The sequence below is a fragment of the Natator depressus genome, chromosome 8 (assembly GCF_965152275.1).
Source record: "Natator depressus isolate rNatDep1 chromosome 8, rNatDep2.hap1, whole genome shotgun sequence".
In the NCBI taxonomy this organism is placed as follows: Eukaryota; Metazoa; Chordata; order Testudines; family Cheloniidae; genus Natator; species Natator depressus.
In genome coordinates, this window is record NC_134241.1 from 20,455,573 (window position 1) to 20,475,445 (window position 19,873).

At 45.1% G+C, this 19,873-nt stretch overlaps 1 protein-coding gene across 2 annotated transcripts in view; it reads right to left on the reverse strand.

Annotated features, from left to right (window-relative positions):
• ERGIC1 (endoplasmic reticulum-golgi intermediate compartment 1) overlaps window positions 1–1,183 on the reverse strand; it is a 103,578-nt gene extending 102,395 nt beyond the window's left edge. Inside the window, exon 1 of one of the 2 annotated variants that reach the window (XM_074960573.1) lies at window positions 902–1,183. In XM_074960573.1, coding sequence (XP_074816674.1) covers window positions 902–921 — 20 coding nt within the window. In that variant the 5' untranslated portion in view covers window positions 922–1,183. The remainder of the gene's footprint in view (window positions 1–901) is intronic. The other variant, XM_074960571.1, reaches the window with a different exon arrangement.
• Between the last annotated feature and the right edge of the window lie 18,690 nt (window positions 1,184–19,873).

The following is a 19,873-nucleotide window of genomic DNA, read 5'->3' on the forward strand; positions in this document are numbered from 1 at the left end:
AAAGTAATGAAACATCCCCTCCACCCAGCCAGTTTAGGAATCATGCATCATCATACAAAGGGTTCTACCTCTCCCCCCAGCACACCCATATGACCTCAATGCTCTCTATAAAGATCCTCAACACCCACTTTACACAACATTATTACATAACAGCATTGTTGGAAGAACCTCCAACTTCCCATGCACCTTCCCTCTCAAAACCTAGTCCCCTTCCCCTGGCATCCTGCCCGCCCCCAGCCTCAAGGCAGCCTCCATACCCTCTCCCCAGACTGCTCTGCGGCTTGTGTTTCATTTCAGCCTGTGTGAGATCATAAGCAGTTTGGGTCAGGACTTTACCTTGTTTTTGCACAGCACTGGGCACGTTTATGGTGTTATACAGTAACATGTTTTCTTGCACAAAGATCACACCCCTGCCTGTGTTTCAGCGAGCGCTACCCAGTGCTTACGAGACACTCGCACAGGTTGCGCCCTGAACTAATGTACACGTGGGAAAAAGCTCGGCCGGGGGCGTTCAGCGTCCCCAGATGAGGCCAGGCCAGGTTTGGCTGCGGAACGGATACAACTGTGCACTGCACACTACGAGGGAAGAACATCACCGAGCAACGGGGCACCAGCTCGGGGCGGAGGAGCAGCCCCCAGGTGCCGAGGGCTGCAAGGATCCTGTGACTCTTTTCTTCCCCCACTCCATGCACGGCTGGAGGGAAGGGGCTGCATCGACCCCTCCCGCAGCGCGGGACGCCTTGGCGGATATCGCCGCGGACAGCATGGGGTGCCCCGGGTGTCCCCCTCCCGCGTGCACGAGGGGCCCTACACCCCGGCCTCGCGCCGCGGTAAGGTCCGCGCGCAAGGAACCCGCGGGGCCCCTCCCCGCGCGCAGAGGCGGGGGGCGCCCCGCACTCACCTCCTGAAGTCAAAGGGCATGTTGGTGGCGGGTGCGGCGCAGCCTCCGGCCCCTCCCCCGGCTCTCTCAGGCTCGCTCGTGCCGGCCCGGCTGCAGGGCCAGGAAGTGATGGGCCGCGAACCGCGTCCCCATTGGGCGGCCGGCACCGGCCACCCCGGCCGCTTCCGCCGCCGAGTTAAAGGGCCAGGGCAGGCCAGGCGGCGCGGCTGGTTCTGGGCCTGGAGGAGCCGCTGCCTGGCCCCGGGGGATCCTGGGCAAGGGCCTCCCTCTCTGTGCCTCTGCCGGAATCCCCTCCGTCTTCGTGTGTACAGGCTGTGAGCTCTTCGGGGTAAGCATTGCGTGTTTGTACAGCGCCTAGCACAGGGGACCTGACCCCGCTAGGGGCCTGTCAGCCCAAACAGTAATCACCCTTCCTACATACTGAGCTACTCCAGGGGTAGTTGGGGCTGCACTGCAGGCAGAGCCTGGGCCCAGTAAACTGCAGCCTCTCTTTGAAAGGGGATGCTTCAGATCATCATCTCTGTGTCCAGCAGTCAGTGGAAACTGAAAAAGCAGCTGAGGCCTCCAAGGAAGGTGTAAAGATAACTTTTGCTGGCTGCGGAATAACTAATCACTGCTTAGGGAAAGGGGGTTGACAAAGTGGTGTCACCTACAGCACAAGTTATATCACAGCACAGAAAAGAAACATGGTTACAGCCAAAATACCTCCTCTTGGCGGTTAATCAAGAAAAGGGATCAAAGGGAAGAGGAAATTCGCAGAACTCTATGCACACCACACTGCCTTCCTTGGTGGTTCCACCACTTTCATGGTCTTCTTGTGTCTGTTGCAATCTGCCTCCTCCCTAGTGACCCACCTCTCTCCATTTTACCCTTCTCTGGTGGCTCAGCAGGAAACCAAGACTATACTTAGAAGCAAGATTAGTTTAGATTGGAACAAGCAGAGAAACATTTCTTAATGGTGAGATCCATTAGGCTGTGAAATAGGTTCCTAAGGGAAGGGGTGAAAACTTCAGTACCGGGCAAACTGGTTGAAACTATAGTAAAGAACAAAACTGTCATACACATAGATGAACACAATTTGTTGGGGAAGAGTTAACATGTTTTTTATATTATTTTTATTTTCTAAAGGGAAATCATGCCTCACCAATCTACTAGAATTCTTTGCAGATGATACAAAACTGCTCACGATAGTTAAGTCCCAGGCAGACTGCAAAGAGCCTCCAAGCCTACAAAAGGATCTCTCAAAACTGGGTTACTGGGCAACAAAATAGCAGATGAAATTTAATGTTGATAAATGCAAAGTAATGCACAGTGGAAAACATAATCCCAACTAGACATATAAAAAGATGGGGTCTAAACTAACTGTTACCACTCAAAAAAAGAGATCTTGGAGTCATTGTGGATAGTTTTCTGAAAACATCCACTCAATGTGCAGTAGCAGTCAAAAAAGCTAACAATGTTGGGAATCATTAAGAAAGGAATAGATAATAAAACAGAAAATATCATATTGCCTCTATATAAATCCATGGTATACCCACATCTTGAATACTGCATGCAGATGTGGTCGCCACATCTCAAAAAAGATATATTGGAATTGGAAAAGATTCAGAAAAGGGCAACAAAAATGATTAGGGGTATGGAACGGCTGCCATATGAGGAGAGATTAATAAGACTTGGACTTTGCAGTTTGGAAAAAAGATGACTAAGGGGAGATATGATAGAGATCTATAAAATCACGACTGGTGTGGAGAAAGTAAATAAGGAAGGGTTATTTACTCCTCATAACACAAGAATTAGGAGTCACCAAATGAAATTAATAGGCAGCAGGTTTAAAACAAACAAAAGGAAGTATTTTTTTCACACAATGCACAGTCAACCTATGGAACTCCTTGTCAGAGGATATTGTGAAGGCCAAGACTGTAACAGGGTTCAAAAAAGAACTAAGTAAATTCATTGAGGATAGGTTCATCAATGGCTATTAGCCAGGATGGGCAGGGATGTTTCCCTAGCGTCTGTTTGCCAGAAGCTGGGAATGGGCGACAAGGAGTGAATCACTTGATGATTACCTGTTCTGTTCATTCCCTCTGGGGCATCTGGCATTGGCCACTGTCAGAAGGGAGGATAGTGGGCTGGATGGACCTTTGGTCTGACCCAGTATGGTCATTCTTATGTTCTTTTCTTGAGATATGTGAAACTAGACTGGAGGAAGCCCTGGAGATTAGACTGTAGGGAACAATCCTGCAGAAGCCCCTTGGAATGAATAAAAAATATCGAATAGACCTTTTGTAACTCGGATGTCTATATTATCTGACATTAGTGGGATATTTCTCTTAAATGATTAGCAGTGAACTAGTTAACATACTCAGCTGAAATTTAACAGCCCATCAAAATTAGTAGGGCAATTTCCAGCTCTCATAAGGTAGAGCTGGTTAGACAGGTTTGGCCAGAGGGTCCTACAGTGCAAAAAAACCAAAACAGTGCTGATTCAGATACAGCCTAGAATACATACTAGCAAGAACCAAACAGCGTTAGCTGCTACAGTCACCTAGTATTAGCCATATTGTGTTGAAGACATAAACCATGTAAGCCAGGCAAGTTACTAAACTGGTTACAAACTCAAAAACACAGAGCCTTAGGCAGCCTAAAACAATAGCTCTGACTACATATTTAGGAATACATACAACACAGCAATAGGTCACATGGGGAAGTTTTTCTTTGAAACATAAAGGTCAAATTCTGAAGAAATCGATGGACACCGCATCATGCCAGAATAACTTTATGGCCTGATACAGCTCACAGCCTTGCCAAGAAAAGGAGAACTTAATGCCCTTAGATAAGACCCCTCGTCATTACATTGTTTAATTACCTAAGGCTTCTAGAAAGCTTGAGATAAGAACAGGAATTTGACTGCAGTCCAGCTGGGTGCGGTTGCTTAGATCATACTGTGTGTTAGGTTAAGAACTAAAAGCAAGAGTTTATGTGGCCTGACTATAGCATAGTTGGAGTTGAAATAAGTAAGCTGATACTGATGACTGGATCTGAAAGGAACTGTCTTTTTCATAAAGAAACAAAAAATTATCACTCTCCTGATGATAGTAATCTTAATACTACCTCATGTTTCTCTTCAAAGTGCTTTACTACCATTAATTGATCCTCATAACTCCTTTGAAGTTGGTAAGTAAATATCATTATGAACATTTTTCAGATGAAGAAACCCAGGCAGAGAGGTGAAATTACTCACCTAGGACAACATGGGGTCTGTTTCACAGTCAAGATTAGCAACCAGGAGTTTCTAGCTCCTAGTTCTATGTTCACAAAAGTACAAAAAGTAACATTCCATATTCCTGACTGCTTTCTTACAGATGAAACACATCATTGGTGACTCTCTCTGGATTCATAACCAGTGTCTCATAGATTAAAGATAGAGAAATAATAAAATGGTCTTGTAATTAAGGTGAGATTGCTACTTCCTCCCAGATGAATTCAGTACCATTCTACTTCAGCAGTAGAACAGGAGACTTACTTTGATGATCCACTCTGGGATGCTGGTGGATCTTGTTGGATTCCAAAGTTCCCTGGAAGATAAATCCATCCCTACCTTAAAGATGAGAAAACAGACAGAGAGGGGTTCACAGCCAGAGTAAATGACAACCAGAGAGAGAACTTGGGTTTTCTAGACTTCCAAACATTGGCTTGTACCCCCTGCCTATACTGTCTCCCAGAAAAACCTATTTGTCACCCAAGATCATAGACACTAGAGAAGGAAAAAAATCTTTATCTCCCTGTTTGTTCAGGATTTTTCCCTACAGTATGTTTTCTAGTCTTTTGCTCAATCTAGTTTTGAAAGTCCCAAATGATGGGAGTTTTACTCTTTCCATGGAAGACTATTCCCCAGCCAAATACACTTCATTGGCAAGAAACTTTTACCGATGTTCAGCCTACATTTTCCTCTATTTTATTGTAAGTAATTATTCCCCTTGTGTCTCTTTGTGGAGCTGTGATGACTTACACCAGCTGAGGATCTGGCCCAGAACTGGGCTTAGGTGTTTATGCCCTAGCCAATATTTTATAAACTGTTATGTACCTTCAGTTATTGTTAACCACAGTAGACATATTTATCTTAGTCAGTCCTCACAAGTCAACCCCTCTGGTTCTCTGATTGTTGCCATTCTCTGCATTCTTTCCAGTTTGCCAATATCTTTCTGATAACATGGAGTCCAGAATTCTTTATGTGACTTGCTTTAATCACCTACCTCAATCATTTATTCCATAAATTTGTTTTTCTTGGTAAAATGATGTCTGCCTAAATTACCTAGGTACTCCTAATATTTAGATTATATGACAGCCCTTAGTTTTAACTCCTCATTAATGTATCTCTATAAATTATATTGATTTTCCATAATTTTGATAATCTCTATTGTATCAACCCAAAGTCTCTTCATTTCCAAACAGAGTAATCCCAGTTCTCTTCACATTCTGTACAAATCTGTTTAATAAATATCCTTTAAGGCTCACATCAAATGGTCACTTTTTTCTTTTGAGATCTCTTACTCATTTTTCAGTGCTATTTGATAACCTCTGGCTTGGACTCTGGTTCTCAAGCATGAATTGGGAATGTACTATAGATACATTGACTAGGTCACGAGCAGTCATTATTTATCAAGGTAAATCTGTGAAGCTTTGCTCTTGACTTGTATATGTACAGTCACCATTCGGGTCAATTATGTTTTGTTCAAAGGTTGATATGCGCAGTCATTGAGCTTACTCAGTTATGCACTGTCTTCTGTTGCTTAAGAGTGTATGCAAGCTGCTGAACTGTAGTAGCCCTTCATTTGGGAGTGTATATCAGGGTGTGTGCTGTACTGTTTTGTCATTGTGCATTTATTAGCCAAGTATATGTGTAGTCCTCATGTCACCACAGGTTTATGGGAGTGCATTTGTTTTCAGGGTGTGTTTAGTTGAGTCCCTCTTGAATTCTACAGGGTGTGTCAATGACTGCACAATGTGTCAAACAAATGACATTAAGGACGAGAAAACAGTTCAGAGAAGCAAAAAGAAAAGGTTAAAAATGTACTTTTTTAAAGTAAATGGAGAAATTCATGTGAGTGAACAAGTTGGGTGGAGAATTTGCAATTAGGTGAGGACTTGATTGTTAATTGAATTCACATAGCATGCTTAGTACTAGACAAGGATGAAGGCTCAGTTCCTGTCCCCAGGCACTCACAATCTAAACTGGGCATGGACAATATTGTTCAAGCACATAAAAAGACCAAAATCTAGGTCTAATTTTGATGTGGTACAGAAATTTATCATCATGTTTTTTAAATCACTGGTGAATTAATGACAGATTACAGACGGGTAGCTGTGTTAGTCTGTATCAGCAAAAACAACGAGGAGTCCTTGTAGCACCTTAGAGACTAACAAATTTATTTGGGCATCAGCTTTCATGGGCTATAACCCACTTCATCAGATGCATGAAGTGAAAAAAAGTAGGCAGGTATAAATATACAGCACATGAAAAGATGGGAGTTGCCTTACCAAGTGTGGGGTTCAGTGCTAACGAGGCCAATTCAATTAGGGTGGATGTGGCCCATTCCCAATAGTTGACAAGAAGGTGTGAGTATCAACAGAGGGAAAATTATTTTTTGTAGTGACCCAGCCACTCCCAGTCTTTATTCAGGCCTAATTTGATAGTGATAAGTCTGCAAATAAATTCCAGTTCTGCAGTTTCTCGCTGAAGTCTGTTTTTGAAGTTTTTTTGTTGAAGAATGACCACTTTTAAGTCTGTTATTGAGTGTCCAGGGAGCTTCTTCAACCTCCTCTTTGTTTTTGGTGAATTAATTAATATTAGAATAAATTACTATAAACTTATCTGCCTGTCTAGGTACCTAAATGATCCCACTGCTGTGGTATCTGAGCATTTCCCCAGTGTAGACATCATAACCACAACCTCTCCCTTATTCCTTCCCACCCTGAAGAAGTAACTTGATTATTTCATAGCTCATGTGAGTGTGTGAAGAATTTACTAAGGGAAAGCCACATTGACAAGATGAGTTTTGCATTTAGTTCTCACCTCACTGTGGTCTGTGGTCATTAATCACCATTTTCTTGATCCAGTAAAATGTAGCGGTCCCAAGAGGACATGGCCAGAAGGAGATGCAATCACTCAGATAACTGGGTCCAATCCAACAGAGGGCTTTAAATATCAGGACAGAGGTCTTGGCCAACACCTTGTTCAACGAGGAGGCATGCAGACAGCCAAATGGTGGGGTGGTGTATTCACGGGAAGTAGGTTGACTGCTGCATGAAGGACCAGATTTTCCAGGTTGTGGCTTTTATCTTAGATAGCAGCTGCAACATCCCTGGATGTTATGAATGAATGGATCAGTCTGTAGCCAAGACTACACCTGACAGGAGGGAGTGGGCTCTTCAGGCCAATCCCAGATTGAAATGGGTGGGGGGAAGGGTGTTGTTGTTTGGTGGTAGAATGGCTATCTGAGCATTTTGTACTGTTGAGGAGTCCAAGAACGCCCCATGGTAGCAAGCCCATTTAACATTCTGAGAGCAGAGATCCATACAAGAGAAGAATTTTTCACAGGAGACAATTTATTGGAAGCATGCCCTAGTCTAGCACCATCACTTCAGTCTTCCCCAGAATCAACTTTAGGCAGCTGCTCTTTATTAAGGTGCTGATTTCAGCTAAGCAGTAAGAAAGCTGGGATGTGGTGCTGTTTACATTTGATGTAAAGGAGATGGAGAGCAGAGTGTCATCCACTTACTGCTGACACTTCAGCCTTTGTTGTCATAGTAGCTGTCCCACGGGTTTTCTTTGGGGAGTGGACCAAGCCTTGTGGGACTCCATAGGTGAGTGCCTTGGAAGTGGATCTCTTTGCCTTTTTCATTGTAGTGACATAGGCTCGTAATAATTCCTCATCTACAAGCCGGTCTGTAGCAGGCTGCATTTTCTGCCATTTCAGTTTTCTTTTCTCATTTGTTGTGTTGCAAATTAAATGAAAACCATAGTGATTTGTGGGGTCCTTGGAATGGGAGGGAGCACTTCAGTGCCAGATAATCAATAGCAGAAGTCAGAGTAGATGTAGTGAGTCTTTTAAAGAGAGGGTATTTGCTGGGGCCCTGTTTTCAGAGATGCTGAGCAGCCACAGCTTCCAATGATTTCCACTGGAGTTTTGGTCACTCCCTACTTCTGAAAATTTAGCTGTAAGAGCTTGATTTTCAGACATGGACTGTGATTTGGAATGATTGTTTTTGAGTGCCCAGCTTGGCAAACCTTGCAGAGAGGCCAAGCACCAGCAACTCCCATTCACTTCAATTTGGAGCTGTGGGTGTTCAGTTAGGCCAAAATCATAAATTTGGGCTTTCAAATAGGCACCCCAAATCTGTTACCAGTTTTGAAAGTGTTGGCTTCTGCCAATAGTGAGCACCAAACACAGGAGGTACATAGAAGCGTAGCTCAGAAGGAGTGTGGCCAGCAGGAAGGCGAGTAGGAGGTAATGAGAGCAGAGGTGTAGGCAGAGGCATATTAGTGCTGGGCTTTGAAAGTGAGAATAAGAAGCCTGAATGTGATGTAGTAAGAAAGAAATAAGTCTAAGCCAGTGGGCTCACTCCTCAGAAACAAAACAAGTCCAGTCAAGCAAGGGTTTCGTTCAGAGGAGGCTGTTTATAAAATAGAGATCAGACCAAGTTATATTAAGCAAAAGTGTAATAAAACTCCCTCAGCCTGCAGTTTAAGGTTCCTGAGTGCAAAATTACTCCCTAAAGGAATCATTCTCCCCTGTGCCTCCCAAGTAGCCAGTTGATGGTTCTTTCCTAAGCATCTGGACTAAGGGAGGAGCAAAACTGATTTGAAATAACCCCTTATTCACTGGGGACTTCATGAAACCCCTGTACCCTCTCACACTGTGATAGAGGGACTGCAGTAGAGATTGTGTTTTAATTGGACCGGTCTCACTTTTTGTGGTACTTCAAGGTTTCTGAACAGAAAGGATCCGAGTTGGGTTGTCACATGTCCAGTTTTGGACTGGACAGTCCAGTCAAAAAGAGGACCTGGCAGTGGCTAGTCAGCACTGCTGACTGGACGCTAAAAGTCCAGTTACCAGCGTAACCGCAATCAGCCTCCCTGCTGAGAGGGCAGGAAGAGCTGCAACTGCTCGGCTGCAGTTGATGATGGAGAGAACTGGTTGGTTGCCAGATATGGCTCCAGCCTCTCCAGCGGAGAGGTAGATACCGCTGCTGCCTGGGGAGATCCTGTCCACCCTCTTTCCAGCTGTGCCCCGATTTCCTGGCTCTGGGGAGTGACTCCACTCCCCCACACACGCTGCAAACAGTGCATCCCCCCCCCACCCCCACCGCTGTCCATTACTGCCTCTCTTCACACACACACACACACACACACACACAGTGCATGCCCCCCCGCCTCTTACTGCCTCTCCCCACCACATACACACACCACTATCACCCCGCTGCCAGTTAGTGGTACCCCAACTCCAGTGCCCTGTCTGCCAGTTAGTGCCCCCACCCACAGCATGCCCCATCAATGCCAGTTACTGCCCCCTCCACACCTCCACCAACCCCTCAATGACACTTACAGCTCTCCCCAAAATCCCAGTGCCCACACGCACAGCATTCCCCCTCAATGCCAGTTAGTGCCCCTATAATCTCATCTCCCCTCAATGCCAATTACTGCGCCCCCACATCTTTGGGAAGTAGGGCAAATCTACAGTTTTTTGTGAGTTATCAAGAGTGTGGAGTAATACATTTCTATTCAAACAATATTCTGAGATGCTCATTCTAGTGACAGTTTTTAAAATAAAGTTTGATTTAAAATACAATACTTTCTTAACCAGCCAAAAATAATTTGCCAGCTTTTCAAAGAACAATGTAGACACCTAGGAAGACTTAATTTCTACAAAAGAAATCTTACTGTGCATAATTTGCCAGAAGCCATAAAATTTGTACCAAATTGAGATTCTAAAACAGAAACAAGATGATTAGGACTATGGAAAATGGGACGATAGCTAGCAGCAGCCTGGCAAATGGGTTGCTGCATTTTATAGCAGAATTACATATGCTGTCCAGTTTGTTTGGCATTATCTTGGGATATTATGTTTTAGCAAGGCATTCTTGTTTGTATACCTGAAACTTTCCTTTTCTACATTTGTGGAACTTCTCATTTGCCCTTGCCCCAAGAAAAAACTGACATTCCTATATCGGTTGGTATTTAATAGCACATAGAAAAGAGGTGGGATCGGCTTTTAACCAAGTTATAGGAAGATTTTTAAACTTTGTTTTTGGATATTAGTGTTATTGGTACTTCTCACTTAATGTAGATGCACTTGAACCTGTTTAACCCTCACTTAAATCAGTTTAATTTAATTTAGTAATTTAGTGATTGGTTGATCACAGGATGACTACGAGCTGCCAATGTGATATGGCCATGAAAAAAGCTAATGCGGTCTTGGGATGCATCAGGCGAGGTATTTCCAGTAGAGATAAGGAGGTGTTAGTACTTTTATACAAGGCACTGGTGAGACCTCATCTGAAATATTGTGTGCAGTTCTGGTCTCCCATGTTTAAGAAGGATGAATTCAAACTGGATCAGGTACAGAGAAGGGCTACTAGGATGATCCGAGGAATGGAAAACCTGTCTTATGAAAGGACACTCAAAGAGCTTGGCTTGTTTAGCCTAACTAAAATAAGGCTGAGAGGAGATATGATTGCTCTCTATAAATATATCAGAGGGATAAATACCACGGGGGGAGAAGAATTATTTAAGCTCAGTACCAATGTGGATACAAGAACAAATGGATATAAACTGAGGCCATCAGGAAGTTTAGACTTGAAATTAGATGAAGGTTTCTAACCATCAAAGGAGTGAAGTTCTGGAACAGCCTTCCAAGGGAAGCAGTGGGGGCAAAAGACATATCTTGCTTCAAGACTAAGCTTGATAAGTTTATGGAGGGGATGATATGATGGGATTGCCTAATTTTGGCAATTAATTGATCTTCGACTACTAGTGGTAGATATGCCCAATGGCCTGTGATGGGATGTTAGATGGGGTGGGATCTGAGTTACTACAGAGAATTCTTTCCTGGGTGTCTGGCTGGTGAGTCTTGCCCACATGCTCAGGGTTTAGCTGATCGCCATATTTGGGGTCGGGAAGGAATTTTCCTCCAGGACAAATTGGCCCTGGAGGTTTTTCGCCTTCCTCTGCAGCATGGGGCACGGGTCACTTGCTGGAGGATTCTCTGCACTTTGAAGTCTTTAAACCACGATTTGAGGACTTCAGTAGCTCAGACATAGGTTAGGGGTTTGTTACAGGAGTGGGTGCATGAGATTCTGTGGCCTGCGTTGTGCAGGAGGTCAGACTAGACGATCATAATGGTCCCTTCTGACCTTAAAGTCTATGATTCTGTGAGTACATGGTAAACAAGGATTAAATGGTTTTAAATGCATCTACATTAGGGGGTATCACCTATTTAACTATGCAGATTTCAAATTAATTTAGTTAAGACTGTACAACTTTTCTAATACAGATAAGCCTTAAGTATTAGAACACAATTACAAAAAGATGCACATTGAGTAAATGTCAATATGTATTGGTATAATACCACACTGAATCTGCTCATTGGGTTTGCTTCATTTGAGTGTGCAATCACTTTTCTCTTTTAAAAAGTCCTTGAGAAGGTGTGTGGGGAAAGCCTACATACAGAAGAGGTGAGACATTTAATGAATACTCCTAAGGCTAGATGGTTTTTCTACATGAATTTTCTGTGGAGAATTTTGTTGTAGAAAGGAATCAAGTATGAGAAAAAAGTTTTCCAAAAGGCAAAGAACAAACACCTCTTTTAACCCCCTCATGCTGTTCTAAGTCTCATGAATCAGCTTGCTCAATCACAGCTTCCTGGGAGAGGGAAGTGAGCAGGCAGGTGAGGGGTGTGGCCTCAGGAAGAGGCAGGGCAGGGGGCATGGCCTCCAGGGAAGAGGCAGGGCAGGGGTGTCTGGTTTTCAGCAATTAGAAAGTTGGCAACTGACTAATTTAGGGACTGGACTCGACTAGTTGCAAGCACTGATCTTAGCTACTGTAGGTTAATGCAGTACGTCTGTGCCACAATTTATGGTTCACCCCTCCCCTATGAGGGCCATCAAAAGGGAACATATCACAGCTGGTGGCATTCTGAAGAATTCAGCCTTCCTGAACTTATCAAATAATTGAATCACATCCGTCAAGAAACAAGTGGGCTCAGAAGATTCCATGCTACTAAAATACTTCAGAAGTTGACATTTTACTACACTATCTTACTGTCTGCCTGGGAAGGACACCACCCACCAAGCAGGCCCATTTGTGGCATGGCCCTGCAGGCCCACTGCCCTCTTTCTTACAGCATTCTGCTTCCAGACTAGAGTACTTACACCAAGGTTCCCTCTTTGTGGGGCTTATTTATTAACTCTCATAAAGCATACAAACTCTTTAGACCCTCAAGACCACCTGTCTTCTGTAAGCCTCAGTACTAGTGTAGGCAGGCAGGTATCCCCTCCTAAGTTCAGGAATCCCACAGCCTCTTACTGGCCTGTGTAATAACTCAAGTAGGCTTACCCTCCTTACATGCAGGAGTACCACAGCTCTCCTCCTGGACCTGGGTTATGACTCAGGCCAGCTGCAGGCCTCAGCCAGCTTCTCCCCAGCTAAGCCCTTTTATGCAGGCTTGGAGAGATAAGTCAGTAGGCAGGCATCTGCTGCTAGCTTCTGTGGTAGCTCTTTCGAAGCACCCTCCTTCAGTTGTGCTCTGGTAGCCATTTATTGGGCCCAGGAGCTCTGGGACCCTCCCACCCCATAGGGTCCTAGAGCCCAAGCTCCAGCCCGAGCCCAGAAGTCTACATAGCAATGAAACAGCCCCGCAGCCCAAGCCCCACAAGCCCAAGTCGACTGGCATGGGCCAGCCATGGGTTTTTCTTTGCTGAATAGACATACCCTTGATTACTTACAGGTGAGGCAAGAGCATTGTTCTTCTTTAAAAAGTCAGAGGTAGAGTGGGCCAGTCACCCTGTGATTCTGCCAAAATGATAGTCATGGGCTACCCGCGAAATTCTTTGGCCTGTGTAGGAGGTCAGACTACAGTCTACAGTCCCTTCTGGCCTTAAAAATCCATGGATCTGTAGGTCACAGGGGCCCAGCTGAACTTGCGATCTGTATGCAGTTCACAAAGATGGCCATTCTATTAATTATGGTTTTCCCCCCAAATCCTAAAGAATGTTTCCCTCACCACATTTATATTTCACTTCATAGAATCATAGAATATCAGGGTTAGAAGGGACCTCAGGAGGTCATCTAGTCCAACCCCCTGCTCAAAGCAGGACCAATCCCCAACTAAATCATCCCAGCCAGAGCTTTGTCAAGCCTGACCTTAAAAATATCTAAGGAAGGAGATTCCACCACCTCCCTAGGTAACGCATTCCAGTGTTTCACCACCCTCCTAGTGAAAAAGTTTTGCCTAATATCCAACCTAAACCTCCCCCACTGCAACTTGAGACCATTACTCCTCGTTCTGTCATCAGCTACCACTGAGAACAGTCTAGATCCATCCTCTTTGGAACCCCCTTTCAGGTAGTTGAAAGCAGCTATCAAATCCCCCCTCATTCTTCTCTTCCGCAGACTAAAGAATCCCAGTTCCCTCAGCCTCTCTTCATAAATCATGTGTTCCAGTCCCCTAATCATTTTTGTTGCCCTCCGCTGGACTCTTTCCAATTTTTCCACATCTTTCTTGTAGTGTGGGGCCCAAAACTGGACACAGTACTCCAGATGAGGCCTTACCAATGTCAAATAGAGGGGAACGATCACGTCTCTCAATCTGCTGGCAATGCCCCTACGTATACATCCCAAAATGCCATTGGCCTTCTTGGCAACAAGGGCACACTGTTGACTCATATCCAACTTCTTGTCCACTGTAACCCCTAGGTCCTTTTCTGCAGAACTGCTGCCTAGCCATTCGGTCCCTTGTCTGTAGCGGTGCATGGGATTCTTCCATCCTAAGTGCAGGACTCTGCACTTGTCCTTGTTGAACCCCATCAGATTTCTTTTGGCCCAATCCTCTAATTTGTCTAGGTCCCTCTGTATCCTATCCCTACCCTCCAGCGTATCTACCTCTCCTCCCAGTTTAGTGTCATCTGCAAACTTGCTGAGAGTGCAATCCACACCATCCTCCAGATCATTTATGAAGATATTGAACAAAACCGGCCCGAGGACCGACCCTTGGGGCACTCCACTTGATACCAGCTGCCAACTAGACATGGAGCCATTGATCACTACCCGTTGAGCCCGACAATCTAGCCAACTTTCTATCCACCTTATAGTCCATTCATCCATCCCATACTTCTTTAACTTGCTGGCAAGAATACTGTGGGAGACCATGTCAAAAGCTTTGCTAAAGTCAAGGAACAACACATCCACCGCTTTCCGCTCATCCACAGAGCCAGGTATCCCGTCATAGAAGGCAATTAGATTAGTCAGGCATGACTTGCCCTTGGTGAATCCATGCTGACTGTTCCTGATCACTTTCCTCTCCTCTAAGTGCTTCAGAATTGATTCCTTGAGGACCTGCTCCATGATTTTTCCAGGGACTGAGGTGAGGCTGACTGGCCTGTAGTTCCCTGGATCCTCCTTCTTCCCTTTTTTAAAGATGGGCACTGCATTAGCCTTTTTCCAGTCGTCTGGGACTTCCCCGGATTGCCATGAGTTTTCAAAGATAATGGCCAATGGCTCTGCAATCACATCCGCCAACTCCTTTAGCACTCTCGGATGCAGCACATCCGGCGCCATGGATTTGTGCTCGTCCAGCTTTTCTAAATAGTCCCGAACCACTTCTTTCTCCACAGAGGGCTGGTCACCTCCTCCCCATGCTGTGCTGCCCAGTGCAGTAGTCTGGGAGCTGACCTTGTTCGTGAAGACAGAGGCAAAAAAAGCATTGAGTACATTTAGCTTTTTCCACATCCTCTGTCACTAGGTTGCCTCCCTCATTCAGTAAGGGGCCCACGCTTTCCTTGACTTTTTTCTTGTTGCTAACATACCTGAAGAAACCCTTCTTGTTACTTTTAACATCTCTTGCTAGCTGCAACTCCAGGTGTGATTTGGCCTTCCTGATTTCACTCCTACATCCCCGAGTATTTTTATACTCTTCCCTGGTCATTTGTCCAATCTTCCACTTCTTGTAAGCTTCTTTTTTGTGTTCAAGATCAGCAAGGATTTCACTGTTAGGCCGAGCTGGTCGCCTGCCATATTTACTATTCTTTCTACACATCGGGATGGTTTGTCCCTGTAACCTTAAAATACAGCCAGCTCTCCTGGACTTCTTTCCCCCTCATGTTGTTCTCCCAGGGGATCCTGCCCATCAGTTCCCGGACGGAGTCAAAATCTGCTTTTCTGAAGTCCAGGGTCCGATTCTGCTGCTCTCCTTTCTTCCCTGTGTCAGGATCCTGAACTCGACCATCTCATGGTCACTGCCTCCCAGGTTCTCATCCACTTTAGCTTCCCCTACTGATTCTTCCCGGTTTGTGAGCAGCAGGTCAAGAAGAGCTCTGCCCCTAGTCTTCCCTTTACTCCATTTTTTAGAAGCCTCCCACACTCTCATTTACATTATGTTTCTCTCATTTCTAAGTTTGTCTTTCTTTTGAAGGTTTATTCTGAAATAATTTGGTGACTTCCCAGCTTCACCCTTACTTACTCAATCTCCTCCCTGAAATCTTGATGGAAACACACTCATATACCATAAGACAGAGGGAGGTTTCCAGTTCCATCTGCTCCCGTGGACATTGCCTGCCGTGCCCTTTCCATTTCAGTAGATGGTTGTTGCTGGTGAGAGCAGTGACAATAAGATCAAAGTCTGAAAATAAAATATTGAAGAGTCAAATCTACCCCTAACTTCAGAGGAGTTGCAATAGGGATTAATTTAGCCCATTATTATTAGTTGTATTGTCACAAACATATTGGCCTCTTATACTTACAGGGAGAAATTAGATTTGCCTTTCTCTGCATGGATGCCCTAAACCAGGTGACTGGAAGCCAGGACTCCTGTGTTCACTTTGGAACTCTCACAGTGTGTTTTTGAGCAGCCGTGGGCAAGACAGCCCTGTGCCTCAGTTTTCCCATCTGTAAAATGGTGTGAAAATAAATTATGTTAATTAATGTAAGACCCTTTGGAAATTGACAAAGTAATGTATATGAGGGGATAGGTATGCAAGAAATGGATACATAAGGCTTATGTTTAACCTGTCAACTTGGGATAACTTGAGCTATTAGTGAATAACTCTCACCAACAATAACAGAAGCCATGCACATAACTTTCCCCATACCAGAGGAAAATTTTACCTTTTGAACATTTGCACATTTCCCTGAACCAGACGCTGATCAAATCACATGGATGCTGCGTGAGCGTGTGACCAGAAGCTGATGTGCTCACTTACCGCCCAGAAGCTCGTCACAGTGACAAGCTGAAGCTGTGAAAGAAAAAATGACTCATGGTTAGAGCTTTATGTAAATGAGAAGCCTCTGTTGTCATTTCCTGTTTTCCCAACAAGCCAGACTGAGTTCAGTTCAGTTACAAGATGTACTTTGCTCCTGCTCTCTTCTTCTCGAAGCAGTGCTATTATGGGAGGGAGGACATGGTTTTCGAACCGCACAGCATTGTTGATGGGGCCATGAGGCAGAATGACAAGTCATTCTGAATGTGAAAGCCTCTTGGAATGCTGGGCTGACTATACAGTCCTGGTGCCTGCTGTGGATTGCAAAAGTCACTAAATCTTTACATGCTGACCGTAAATGTTGAGTTGGAATTGAAAAAGGAGAAGTTGTGGACTGCAGTGAAGCCTTCTCCCCACTGGGAACTGATCGTTTTTGGGTAGTTTGAAGGGTATTTTTTTTCTTGTTAGAGTCCCTCATTTAGTTCAGTAATGACATAAGAAAAAGTCCTGCTGTTGAGGGCACCACATTGTGTGCCATCTCATAACAAACCTCACATAGGCAGCGTACTCCAGGCAACGGCAGTGAAGATGAGCAGTGAAAACAGCCAAATGCACCAGATGTGAAGTGTCTGACCAGGCAAACCCATCAGATAATATTATTCAAGGAAGAGGGTCTGATTATTCTTTCAATTACCCAAGCAGAAATCAGGTGCAACTCCACTGAAGTCCATGGAGTTACACAAGTGTAAAACTGATGTAACTAAACGGGAGGAGAATCAGGCTCAGGCCCAAAGACTTTGAGTCTTTCAGCTATTCTTGTTTCTACTGTGCGTCATCCAGTGACCCGTGTGTGTACATAGTGCAAGCAGATATAGCATAGCAGTGTCTGCTGTAGAGGACTGAACTTTAGTGAACCAAAAGGCATGATAAACTCTGGTAAACTAGAACACATTTGCCTTGCATTGGGTACATTAGGTAGAATTATAGAAAGAATTCTAAGATCCTTACACATGCCAAATTTAATTGACTTCACTGGGAGTTTTACTTGAGTAAGGACTTCACGATCTGAAATTAGAGATGAAAAAGAAACGTTACTCTTCTTGTCCAGCCCCAGGGATCATAGGATTGTTCCCTACAGTTGATTCTCCAGTTCTTTGCTCTGTCAATTGAAACCAGCACAAATCTTCCACAACTTCCCTTTGGAGATTATAATACTATCTAACAGATTTCATTGTGAGAAACTATTTCCTGATATTCAGCCTATTTCTACATATATGTCACTTCATCCCTTTATTTATGGTTATCCCCCAACTCCCCAACTCAAACCACCTTAACCAATTCCTTTCACACCCAACAGGCACTATAGAAAGGGATCATACTCTACCATGGTCTTAGGCCATGTCTACACTATGAAATTAGGTCGAATTTCTAGAATTTGGTTTTGTAGAAAGTGTTTTTATACAGTTGATTCTATGTGTCCCCACACAAATGCTCTAAGTGCATTTAGTTGGCGGAGTGCATCCACAGTACCGAGGCAACTGTCAACTTCTGGAGCGTTGCACTGTGGGTAGCTATCCCACAGTTCCTTCAGTCTCCGCCGCCCATTTGAATTCTGAGTAGAAATCCCAATGCCTGATGGGGCAAAAACATTGTCGCGGGTGGTTCTGGGTACATATCGTCAGGCTCCCCTTCCCTCCCTCCCTCCGTGAAAGCAACGGCAGACAATCGTTTTGTGCCTTTTTTCCTGGGTTACCCGAGCAGACACCATACCACGGCAAGCATGGAGCCCGCTCAGCTCACCGTCACCGTATGTCTCCTGGGTGTTGGTAGACATGGTACTGCATTGCTACGCAGCAGCCGCTCGTTGCTTTTTGGCAGCAGACAGTGCAGTATGACTGGTAGCCATTGTCAACGTACTCCCGGGTGCTCTTTTAACCAACCTTGATGAGGTCAGGAGCACCTGGACAAACATGGGAGTAACTCAGCCAGGTCATTACCCTTTTAAGTTTCGTCTCATGGCAATTCATTCCTGCCGGCAGTCCTACTGCACCATCTTTTAATGAGCAGCCAGGAGACGATGATGGCCAGCAGTCAAACTGCACCGTCTTCTGCCGAGCACCCGGGACATGACAATGGCCAGCAGTAGTACTGCACAGTCTGCTGCCAGCAAGATATATAAAGATAGATGAAGTGGATCAAAACAAGAAATAGACCAGATTTGGTTTGTATTCATTTTCTCCTCCCTCCCTCCATGAAATCAACGGCCTGCTAAACCCAGGGTTTTGAGTTCTGTCCTTGAGGGGGCCATTCTGTTTCTCCTTGATGCAAAGCCACCCCCTTTGTTGATTTTAATTCCCTGTAAGCCAACCCTGTAAGCCATATTGTCAGTCGGCCCTCCCTCCGCCAGAGCAACAGCAGACAATTGTTTTGCGCCCTTTTCCCTGGATTACCCGAGCAGACGCCATAGCACAGCAAGCATGGAGCCCGTTCAGCTCACCGCAGCAGTTATGACCATTGTAAACACCTTGTGCATTATCATGCAGTTTATGCAGAACCAGCCTGAGAAACCAGGCGAGGAGGTGACGGCGGTGATGAGGACATGAACACAGAATTCTCTAACGCAGAATTCTCACAGTCCCCAGCAATTTGGAGATCATGTTGTTAATGGGGCAGGCTCATGCTGTGGAATGCCGATTTTGGGCCTGGGAAACAAGCACAGAGTGGTGGGACCGGATAGTGTTGCAGGTTTGGGACAATTCCCAGTGGCTCTGAAACTTTTGCCTGTGTAAGGGCACTTTTATGGAACTTTGTGACTTGCTTTCCCCTGCCCTGAAGTGCAAGAATACCGAGATGAGAGCAGCCCTCACAGTTCACAAGCGAGTGGCGATAGCCCTGTGGAAGCTTGCAACGCCAGACAGCTACCGGTCAGTCGGTAATCAATTTGGGGTGGGCAAATCAACTGTGGGGGGTTGCTGTGATGCAAGTAGCCAATGCAATCATTGAGCTGCTGCTATCAAAGGTAGTGATTCTGGGAAATGTGCAGGTCATACTAGATGACTTTGCTGCAATGGGATTCCCTAACTGTGGTGGGGCTATAGACGGAACGCATGTCCCTATCTTGGGACCGGACCACCAGGGCAGCCAGTACATAAACCGCAAGGGGTACTTTTCAATGGTGCTGCAAGCACTGGTGGATCACAAGGGACATTTCACCAACATCAACGTGGGATGACCGGGAAAGGTTCATGGCGCTCGTGTCTTCAGGAACTCTGGTCTGTTTAAACGGCTGCAGGAAGGGATTTACTTCCCAGATCAGAAAATAACTGTTGGGGATGTAGAAATGCCTATAGTTATCCTTGGGGACCCAACCTATCCCTTAATGCCCTGGCTCATGAAGCCGTACACAGGCACCCTGGACAGTAGTAAGGAGCTGTTCAACTATAGGCTGAACAAGTGCAGAATGCTGGTAGAGTGTGTATTTGGACGTTTAAAGGGTCGCTG